Source organism: Varanus komodoensis, unplaced genomic scaffold (genome assembly GCF_004798865.1).
Source record: "Varanus komodoensis strain SLA01 unplaced genomic scaffold, ASM479886v1 scaffold66, whole genome shotgun sequence".
Classification (NCBI taxonomy): Eukaryota; Metazoa; Chordata; class Lepidosauria; order Squamata; family Varanidae; genus Varanus; species Varanus komodoensis.
Window position 1 is genome coordinate 2,708,602 of NW_025336296.1, and position 11,325 is coordinate 2,719,926.

General features: G+C 43.7%; 1 protein-coding gene across 2 annotated transcripts in view; it reads left to right on the forward strand.

Annotated features, from left to right (window-relative positions):
- Window positions 1-6,107, forward strand: part of EFR3A (EFR3 homolog A) — a 41,950-nt gene extending 35,843 nt beyond the window's left edge. For both annotated transcript variants that reach the window (XM_044450416.1, XM_044450417.1), the window contains 5 exons: window positions 601-689; window positions 2,483-2,531; window positions 3,158-3,264; window positions 5,074-5,123; window positions 5,758-6,107. In XM_044450416.1, the coding sequence (XP_044306351.1) occupies window positions 601-689; window positions 2,483-2,531; window positions 3,158-3,264; window positions 5,074-5,123; window positions 5,758-5,863 (401 nt within the window). In that variant the 3' untranslated portion in view covers window positions 5,864-6,107. The remainder of the gene's footprint in view (window positions 1-600; window positions 690-2,482; window positions 2,532-3,157; window positions 3,265-5,073; window positions 5,124-5,757) is intronic.
- The last annotated feature ends 5,218 nt before the right edge of the window (window positions 6,108-11,325 follow it).

Sequence of the window (11,325 nt, forward strand, 5' to 3'; positions counted from 1 at the left end):
TCTCGCCCAGAGAGCTTTGTCTGTTGGTAATATAGAAATGTAACAGCAGCAATATCTGGAATCATAGATTCATGGAATCATAGAATAGAAACTTTGGAAGGGGCCAGAGGGTCAGTGCAGGACTCCAGGTTAAACCATCCCTCCGAGAGGGCTGCCCAGCTGCATCTTGAATGCCCCTGGTGTGGGAGAGCCCATCACCTCTTTCAGTCATTGCTCCCAGTGTCACTCTGCTCTGGAAGGTACAGATTGGGTAAAATCCTCATCAAAAACCAGATTTCTCATACATTCCTTACTCAGCATAGCCATGATCTTATTGGACACCTTTCCACATGCTACTCTCGGCCTCAACTTTCTATTGTCTGTAATGTCATCTTCCTCAGAACACAGCCAGTTCCCCCATCTTTCTTGGGCACGTCCCAGTATCTGCCGCTACCACTAGGTACAGGAGGGTCTTGGCAATTGTATTGTAGGTGGCCTATAAATATAGATAAATAAATACTGCTAGGTACTGCCAATATATTTTGCTCATTGCGATTTTGGAAAAAGCAAATGGGAATCTAATAGGATACGTGCCTAGGATATGTTGCTCTTGTCATCCAGATGAAGACAGGCTATCCAGGAGGAAGAGTCTCATGGACACCTTGTCGATTCAGGCAGACATTCTGCCGGGTTGCAGCCTGGAGGAAAAGGTAGGTAGCATTTCGGTGCGTGAGAGGAAGGCGCACACAGTTCTCTGTGTTCTTTAGTGGCTTCTAGCTTGCCTGCCTTTGAGGAAAAAGCAAAGCAATTCACCTGGAGAATACCTGTGCGCATGTTCTGGTCAGTCTGCAGCATGCTGCCATGTAGGGCAGGGAGCCGTCTCTCCCAGAGTACTGGCCAGGCTGTTGTGCCTCACTGGTGTGCGTTGGTGTGTGGCCAGGGAGCACATCATCAAGGCTGAGACGACCCAGATCAGCATCCACCCTTCCAAGCAGCTGCGGGCTTTTCCTGGGCTCAACCCAAAATGAGCTGAGCCAAGGGAAAGCCCGTGAATGCTCCTGCAGCCCAGATGTGCTGGCTGCCAGCAACCTCTTCCAGGGCGGCTGCAGCCTCTTTGGTTGTGCAGTGGTCTTGGCCAGTGTGCTTTCCTGGCAACCCTTTGGCACGCAGACCTTTTTGGGCACCAGTTTTAGCCATTCACACAGCCGCTGTTCCTGGCTGTCCTGTGAACACTGGGCAGACTGACTGGGCGCGCGAACTGGGTTGCCCTGAAGTGGCCCAGGACCTGGGGAGCCAGAGCAGGAGGACCCAGTGGATTTCCAACCCTGGACCGATTCCTCCCCCATCCCTACATATAGTCATAGAACGCATTCAACACCCTGCCCACCTGCCCCTGACCCATGTGCAGACCGTCACTGCCACTGTAGGTGACGATTGTTCCTGGAGCACACAGTGTTTTTCTGGCAAGCTTCATCACTACATTTGCCTTTTCAGTGGGGGAAAAAATGTCAAAAGACACTGAGGTTCTTTGGAGAGCACACTGAATCTTCAGGCAAACACTCTGATCCATCAGTGATCAGTTTTGCTGTATTTGCCTGCTAGTATTGTCACTCTAGCGCCAACACAACATCCATGTTTTTACCGTGTTGTTGGTGGAGGTGATTGAAGGCATTGCAGTGAATTGGGAAAATATGTTCCACGACCCTTTTATGCATTGGTCAATATGTCTGTGCTAATACCTTCCTCGGTATTTCTGTGGGATATATAAACAAGTATGTACTGACACCAGGAAGTCTGATTTATTTGAATTTGACACAACATCCAGTCCAGTGACTGGAAGGAAGCCAAGCCAGGATTTTTCTATGGGCTTCCATCTCAAAGATTCACTGGAGTTTGTGCATTACTTTTAAAACACTATGGAAATTTGCACAAATTGTGCAAATGGCATAAACTCATGCAGTTTGTGCAAAACATGGTATTTTGTGTGCTTTGCATAAATCAGCCCCCGAAACACACGTGGATCTAGTACAGTTTGCATAAGATCGTAGGATTTGTGCCAATTTGCACCCCAAAGCATGTGGTGATTGCACACTTCGTGCAAATTCTGTGAGAACCACATGCTGTATGGATGCAGAATATGAAGGCAATATTATGTTCCAGGCTGGATGTTCTCAACATCATCTGACATACTAGCTACATACATTTTATTCTGATGGGGGTTATTACTTCATTACATAGAGATTCTATTTAGCGAAATGGCTAATATTCCGTTTAACATAAGGTGAATGTTAACACAGGAAGAGCATCGAATGTGGTAGTTGGGATTGTGTTCCCCTTTTCCAACATCTTTCATATTGAAAGACTTTTTAACAGGGAAAACACCCAAGGAAAGTGTGTGCAAGGGCTTCTTTGCAACCAGAAAGCATTTGAGCATCTTGAGATGGCTGATGGCTGGCTTCTTATTCATTTTACTTCGCCTTCTCTATCACTGTTGTTTCTTTAGGTGAATAGCACTGAGGAGATCACCTTTGAAACCTTGAAGCAGGCTATAGGTAAAATACATGGCATTTCCACATTCAGAAAACTGCCCACCATTCTTGGTGTAATAGAAACTACTGACTATTGTTTTGGTGCTAGGTGAAGACTCTTCTTTAATGCTCCCAAATGGTTGAAGAACAGCTTCGCTGCTTTTGGGTCACCTTACTCTCAGTGCTGCTAGTCTGACTTCGATTTTAGAGGCCGGAGTGTTTTTATTCTTTGTTGCTGGTTTATTGCATGCTGGTGTCAAGGAAAGGGTTAACAAAAGAGTTTAAGTCCTAGCTGAGAAAATATTAGGGCATGTATGGTCACTGTGGCCCAGTAGTTAAAAAGTGGCCATGTAGTAAAGCTGAAAAGGCAGTGTGAAAATGTGAACTCCTTGCTTTCTCTTGCTGGTGTTCCAAAACAATTCCCAGCATTCCATCCTCTATTTTCAAACAGTAGGTTGTTCTCATAGTGACTTAGAAGTGAAATACTTGACTTCTCACTGGATGGATAGTTTACTTCTTATAGAAGTTTCTCTTTGCTTTGCTCCATTGATGCTGGTTGTTACACGGAGGTTTTTAGCCGCTTTAAAGAATGTCTCTTTCTTATACTTCTTTCTATTCTCTTTACTATTCTTATTTCAATCTTTCAAAAGATAACAATGGGCTTGATGAACAAGAGAAGGAAAAGAAGAGGCGACTGGTGATTGAAAAATTCCAGAAGGCTCCTTTTGAAGAAATTGCTGCACAGTGTGAAACTAAAGTGAGTATTGAAAGACAGTCCACAACCCAAAGTGCAACTTTGTGTGGCTTTGTTTTAGTTTAAAAACAATAGTTTAAGTATAAAATGATAAGTTTGCCAGACCTCATTAGTAACAATAGACTCTCTGATACATGTTCATACTGGTTTGTTGAACATTTCACAAATATACCACAGGAATTATCTGTTGGTAAATTGGATTACAGGAACTAGAGAGGGGCGCCTGCTATGGCCAAGATAGAAGGCAGACATGAGGCTGTATGAAGATTTCTTTCCTGTCTCCAAATCATGCAAACATGTCCTATTTGCAAAAACTAACACAAGAAGAAGCCCAGTTCTCAAGAAATGTTTGCATTTTCCCAAGAGCGTGTTTGTGTTTTGAAAAGTGCCCTTCTGAAATTGTCCATTTCCCACAAAATCTGTGATGACCAGAGTGTGAATTTTTAGTCTGTGCTTTTTCCTGCTCAGAGAAAGACCCTTGTCTTCATGTACAACAGCAAGGTAAACCAACATTTTGGGAGGAATTTGGAAAATATTGCAGAAGAGAGGAGAGAAGGATGAAGGAAGGACAATGAAGCTGGGCAGCACCTTCTACGGAAGGAAGTACACCGTTAAAGCCACACTACCAAACATATTTCCATTGTTAGGTGGCCCTCCTACTTCATCTTGAATGGTCCAAGTTAGGACTAAGCAGTGATGTGGTATTATTTTTATATTGTGTTTATTTATTTATTTCGGCGAATGGGGCGGCATATAAGCCCCCTAAATAAATAAATAAATAAATAAATAAATAAATCAGCCAAGTTTGCTTTTCAATTTTTAATTTTTTATAAGATACAGATATCATAACATAAAGATAAACACATTTTTTTGTAAACAGACGTCACCCTGAGTGCACCCCTCCACTGGGACCATGGCTGCCCGGCTTACCACCTTTTTTTTTTCGCCTTCATTTTCTCACTCTTTCTGAGATGCCCCCTTCCATCCAAAATTGCAAAGTAGCCTTTAGGGGTTTATTACCCTCCCCTTTTATTAATACTTGCTCAAGAAACCTATCCCATATATTGTTAAAATCATTCTTTACCAACTTTTTTTTCACTTTTCTCTCACATGTCAACTTAATTTGAGATCCTATTTCTCCTTCCGATTCTTTGCTATGAACAGTTTTGCTGTGGATACCAAATTTATCATTAATTCTTTAATATTCCATGGCCAAGTTTGCTGATGCTTTCTTAGGAGCATTTTGAAGTGGAGATAACCATTTGTAAAAGCAAAAGAAAACGTACTTTCCCACTTGTGTCATTGCGCTATTCCACTATTGCATCAGTGCCACCTAGTTCTTGTATACTGGATAAGCAGGAGGGAAATTGGTCCCCATGCAGTCCTCTGAAAAGCAGACACAGCACATCAAGTCTTATACAGAATAGCACTCAGTGACTTTTCTTTCTTTCTTTCATCTATCTATATATTATATTTCCATAGCACCCAGTACTGGAAATCCTCCGACTTAGCAGTCCATTGAAGTTTACAGCTAACAGACTCTCCCTTTGGTGTGAAAAAGCTGCACAGAAATGCCATCTTTCCCAAGGATGTAATCTTGGGAGCAAAATCCATAATGCCCTTCCTATGACGGAGGCATGTCATTAATTAATTACTGTCTGGTAATTGCATTATGCACCTTCCATGCATCAAGGGGTGCTTGATAAGGCGATATCAGTATTGCAAGCTCTCTGTTGTCCAGGCTAATTTGGCAGAGGGGGTACAGCCGTTGGTCAGCAAATCACAGCAATTTCCAATCTTTCCTTTCTGCAGGCAAACTTGCTACATGACCGACTGGCACAGATATTGGAGCGGACGGTTCGGTAAGTTTTCCTGAGCTGCGTTCTCCCAAGCATGGAAACACATGTAGCAGATTATTCCAGGTTTCTGCTAGAGTTAGTTATAGCATTGATAACACACTTTGCCTGCTAAATGCCCATTCAGGCTATGGATAATAATGCAAAGCAATTAAAGTGGCTGATGGGGAATGCTGAGTCTTGTAGGACTTTTTTCTGGCTAAGCATGTATAGGGCTGTGCCCTAAAGACACGAATAGGTTGAAATGGCACGCTTTAAGAGGCTAAATTGGAGCTGTAGGAGGAGGCTGCACGAGAAGGGCTTCCTCCTGTATTTCCCCCTCACTGCGGCATGTGCTTCCTCCATCCTCTCGGCTTAACAGAAAGCTTGCAAAGGTGCACCTTTTAAATGATGCGGTGGTCTTAATGCTAGGCTGTTTCATTGGCTAGTTTTAAAGGGTTGTGCACTAGCTCAATCTCTCAGGTGGTAAATAATACAATGATGTGAATCATTACATGAGCAGCTTGTTTGGCTCATCAGTACCCCCCCACACACACACACACAACACCCTTAAACATACAAAACCAAGATAAATAAAAGTGTGGGCAGGCCACTGAAGCCTAAAAAACATTGCTTCCATTTTGCATGTCATCTTCTCCAGGCCTCCGCCTAGTCCTTCTGGAACGCTGACCATCACCACAGGACATGCTCGTTACCAGTCCATCCCAGTCTACGAGATGAAGTTTCCAGACCTTTGTGTGTATTGAGTGTCTTCTGAATTCATCAACATGTTTTCAGATACTTACTTCTGAAATTCAACAGAGATTTAATTTTTTAAATTTTAAATTAGATATTTCCACCCAGTTCAGTTTAAAAATCACACACAACAAAAATCCCTATTTTGAAGGAAACAATTTCCCTTTTTCCTTCTTTGCTTTTGTTTGCCTATTTTAGTGTTTTATTACTTCTGGACTTTCAGTCGTAAGCATCTTTTTCTTTTCTTTATCTTGAGCTTTTGTATCGTTGATTACCTTTGTGACTTAGCTGGGGATCGTATGGCTGCCCAGCCCTGTCTGGGAGCCCCTAGAATAACTTGGCTGCCCAGTTCCAAGGGCAGAACTAGCACTCCAGCCTTGCAGCTGGGAATCCATGCTTCGATCTGCTTCCCCCTCAGTACCCCTTTCCAACGTAGAAACTCAGCCTCAGAGGTGGTAAAGGGGGCATTAGAGAGCTGGGGAGGGGCAGAGTGTGGGGCTGCCAGGATGCAAGGGTTCCTGGTGGTTCTCCAGCCCCTTTCCTTCCCCCATCCACTGCAGCTAAATGGCCAAAACTAGCTACAAGGCAGAGCAAGAGACATGGGGAGGCCAAGATTGTACTCCACTCTCCCCACTCTGCGCTGGCAGCTCCAAAGCCCCCAAGTCTGGGGGCTTATGAGCCTCAAGGGCACAGCCCATGGAGAACAGTCTTGTGGTCCCTGGACAGCTTCCCAGGGCAGAAAGACTGGGAAAGAGTATCCAAAGCTCTGTTCTAGGAAGGTTTGTCACAGCATTATAGTTCTTAAATTGCTTGGCTCTTCTCAGCAGTGGCGTGGTGAGAATCCAAAGGAACTGCCAGCCTCTTGGCACCCAAATTTGTTGCCAATGAGAAGTGGACGCCTGACCAGCAATGAGGCCGGCTGGAAGTTGGAAGCCCCATGGGGTGAGAAAAGAGGAACTCCACCCTGCAGCCACCTTGACTTCTTACCTGCTCACAAGAGTTTGTCAGGGCTAAGGTTAGGACACAGCCTCCAAGACTGGAGCCCTGCATCTTTGCCCTTTAGGGTATGCTCTTACACAAGATTTACGTACAGCAGACATCAGTCAATCACTTTGAAACTGGTTGGAAGGCCCCCAAGTTCTCTTGGGAGAACTGTATGGTTCTTTGTGAGTCTTCTTCTCACGGACCTACAGCTCCCAGACTTCCTTGCTTAGGAACAACTGTGCCATTATATGTAGGCCTGAAATACCCTTAGATTTCTTTGTCTGTTGCAAGGTAGAAGTCTGAGCATGCTGATTTCCTTGGAATTAAAGCTTAGTCCAGAAACTGGGGCTGTATGTAATTGGGTTTCAGTATTGCCGATTTTCCACTTGGGGGGAAGGAAGAGAGGAGTGCTGGATGCAGTCCATCTCTCGTCTCTCTCTGCACACGCCTCAGACGATTGGTAGTAAGAAAGAGAACTAGAGCTGCATCCTGACGTCCGGGTTTTCAGCACATGGAAATGCATGAGCAGTGCCCCATGTTGCATGTGTGTTCCCCGTTGTCCGACCATAGCCCTGGTGTGGACTACAACTGCCTGACAGACATTGTTATATTAGACTACCCAGGAAGTAGCCTTTCTCTTTCTCAATGTCAGCATTCTGTAGAATGGTTTGGAATCCTTTGAAAGGATTTTTGTGCAAAAGATGAACAAGATGTCCTGTGTGTCCTGCCAAAAGACAAAGGCTGTGATGTAGAGCCCTAAACACACAAGGGGCTCCCATTCCTGGCATCGGCACTTCAGAGCATACACAGAGCGCTTTCGTCCACCGTTGTTGGCCGTAGAAGTAATCAGCTCACATCGACAGAGCTGATTGCTGATGGTAGCCAAGGTGCCTTGCTTCAGACGCAAGGAGCTTAGGTTGGGAGCCGTGAAATGCGCAATATTTTTTCACATCTAAAGGAATATAGTTTCATACAGATGATGGTTTTAAAATGCAGAGTATTTTGTTAAAGTCAACTTCAGGGCAATTAGAATGCAAGTTATATATTTGATATGACAATGATCAGGTCGGAGCATTTTATGTTTCAACTGTGAAACTGGGAAAGCAAAAAATTAATTTGTGTGAAATTTGTATCTCTGTATTGTTAAGTGTTTAGCAAAACTATGTGGCCAGTGCAACCTTTTCCCATGTGTCTGTGTGTGTGTGTGTGTGTGTGTGTGTAGGTTAGTGTGCTGTTATCCAACAGCAGCATATTCTAAGACTCCCTGGTTTATTCATGTTTTATGAGATGGTAAGCTACATTTCATAGGATTGTGTATTTGGTATAAAATATTGCTTATTTGAATTATAAAAACATTGTATTTTGTTAAAGTTTTACTGCAAGCTGTGAAAACATAAAAATACTGAGTTTCGCCTGTGATATTGTTCTCATGATAAAAAAAGGAGAGGTGCTGTAACAGATTGGGAAGAATTGATTTCCGTAGCTGCAAGGAGAGCCCGGAAAGGTCACACTGATCATGGCCTGTAGACAGAAAGACTGATCTTTAGCCCATTCAACTCTAATCAATTTGGCATTCTCCTTAGCGCTTATTTTTTCAAAATTTAAAACATGCTTTGAAAGGAAAACTTGATATTATTTCCTGTTTGAAGTGGTAGGGTTGTACATAATAATCCAGAGCAGAGGTTTCATATGGATTGTTGTTGAATTGTGGCTTGTTGTTACATGTGAGCCCTGCACTGTGGTTTTAACTACAGGTTCTTAACTCAACAAAAACCCCCATGTTCTCCTGGCTTGTCCATAGTTAACAATGCATAGTTAAACTATAGCTACCGAAGTGTAAACTGGCAAAACTCAGATTGTGCGTTGTTCCATCTCAAAGCTCATTCCAGCACAACTCCATATCAGATTGTACATTTTGCTTGGTTGATTCCCTGTTTTATGTGTATGATTCCAAATTTTTGAAATGTGCACAATTTCTCCCACTGTCTAAAGCATAGTGGTGCACATTTTTCAAAAGCATGCATTTTTCACACCTTTCTCAAAAGTGCGTATGTGGTTAAATATTTTTTTTCCTTTTTGCTCCACCCTCCATATTGCAAGGGCCAAGTTTGACCTAGCAGCCTTTTAAGCCTGCACTATCCTGATTTTCCCATTCCTAACACAGCCCCTTATCTTCCCTCCCTACAAATCCACACGCACAAACATCTGGAGGTATCTGGAGAAAAATATCATTGCATTGTGTGGCTCTGCATGAAGGGACGTTCTGAAGATTCCCTTCGAGGTCATGGTGAACCTTACCCAAGTGGCTCTTTGGCTCCCACAACACAGTGTTCAAGACCCGTCACTGTGCACTTTCTATACAATGCACTGGTCCAAATTAATACTAATGCATTGCGCAAGCAACCTACTGATTACAGCAGAATAGGCCAGTCATGCTCACCATCCTTTCCCACTCCCCATCTTTTTTGTCGTATGGTCATTGTGCTTGGGCTATAGGTACATAGTTAAATATATGCAACAAAAGCCAGACTTGGAGACCATAGTCCATTAAATCTGCACGGCCAAGTGTTTGCATCCATGTATGAGCAGAAGTCTGGATGGAGCCAGTGGGTGTGAGCTTGGGTGGACTCTAAGTAATGATGGAGGACAGGAGAGCCTGGAGGAATGTTGTCCATGGGGTTGTGATGGGTCAGGCACGGCTTTGCGACTAACAACTACAACAACATGAGCAGAAGACATTATGTATGCAAATTGCAGAACAGCCAGGCACCTACATGGCCTTTTTTCCTAAAGAAAAGAGAGCCACGGCATGTGTGGGAACCTCTTGGTTAACTTTCAAGAATAGCTATTGCTACTGTTGTTTTGTAGCTAGTCTCTCCATGCACAGTCCTCCAGTGAGTTTCACCTGTGCCTGGCCCCCTCAAAATAAGGGGGATTTGGACAGAAGTTGGGTTGCCATTTCCCCTAGGCTCCAGTGTGGCTTGAGCAGGAGAACTTCCCCGCACGACTGTGGCTTTTCTTTTATGCCCCAGAAGCAAATAGGAGGAGCACTGACCACAAAGAACCGCAGCCACTTGGGGCTATTGATACTCTTGAACATTTCCCTTTTGCTTAGAAGGTGCATGGGCTGGAGAGTTGTCCGAGGCATTTGAAAGCTCTCCCTTTTCATGCACACATCCGGGATTTAGAATCACACTTTATGCCTGCGAATATCCCTGAATGATCTGTCTGTCTGTGCTGTGGCCAGCAGCCTTTGCGCACCAGGCCTTGGTATCTGCAACAGAATCCATGCTGACTGCTTCTTTCTTGGCTCTTCTCCATGTAAGGTAGGTGTGGGGAGTGTGTGTTCTTCCAGAGATGCTGTTGGACTACAACTCCCATGAGCACCAGTCAACATAGACATTTGTGGGGACAGGGGATGGAAAATGAAGTCCAACTACATCTGGCAGGCTACATATTCCCCATCCCTGAGTTAGCCGAATTCAGCAAAACATTGTGAGGAAGTGTCACCTTGTCCGCCCTATGTACTACTTGAGGTTTCTGTTTGAATGCTAAGAGCCCTGGATTAAGGTCTCTGTGTCATCTGGCTTTCAATGTCCTGTTATTTCTATAGCTTCCAACACTTAGAGAAACTTGCTGTAACATTCAAAAAAGTGCACAGTTTGCAATTCACATGTTTACAAATTGACCAGTTGCCCGGCGTAAAAACATGGTTATTTGGTTTCTTTAGCACTCACTTTTTGCTCAGCATTTCCTAGTGAAAAGTTTTCATTCAGTGTTAAGAACATACCTGCTGTAATCTTCTATATTTAAGCAAATCAAGGTGTAAAGGAAGATAAACATGCTGTTTGCAAATGTCTTTCTGAAATTAAATGTTTTCTAGGATGGGTATCCTAAATTTTTGGAGTGTGCTGTCTTTCCACCCTAATAGTTTGTGTAGTTAGGTGTAGAGTTTACTGTAATTATGCAGAACTTTACCAGTGGGTCACCTGAGTGTGTGTGGTGGAGGTAAACTGGGAGCAAAACAAGCACTCTGATGTACAAGCCCAGAAAGACTGCATGTTTAAAACAAAACACAAAAACCACCACAAGAAGACAATTCCATCATCTGCTTCCTCCGTTTCAAGCACCCTTTAACCGAAATGCAAACAGACTTTAGGGGTTTGGAAAGCCACAGCTTGGGAGCAACATTGATCAGGGTCGTTCCCCTCCTGTTTTCTCTTTTTAGTTTTCAGTAGAACTGCACTGGACAAGATTTGTTCTGGCTGTGTGCATTGCTGGGTTACAGACCACTGAGAACCAAAACCCCAGGAAGATGGGGTTTGGGGACAGTTTTGGGATCACTAAAAGCAACTCTCAGCAATGTGAACTTGGGGGGTGGGAGTAAGCGAAAGAGAGATTTTCATGTATTGTGTTTTTTCCAAGCATGGGCAAGAGCGGTAATTATCAACAGGTAAAACCAGTGCAAGGAACCCCTAGTCAAAAGGAG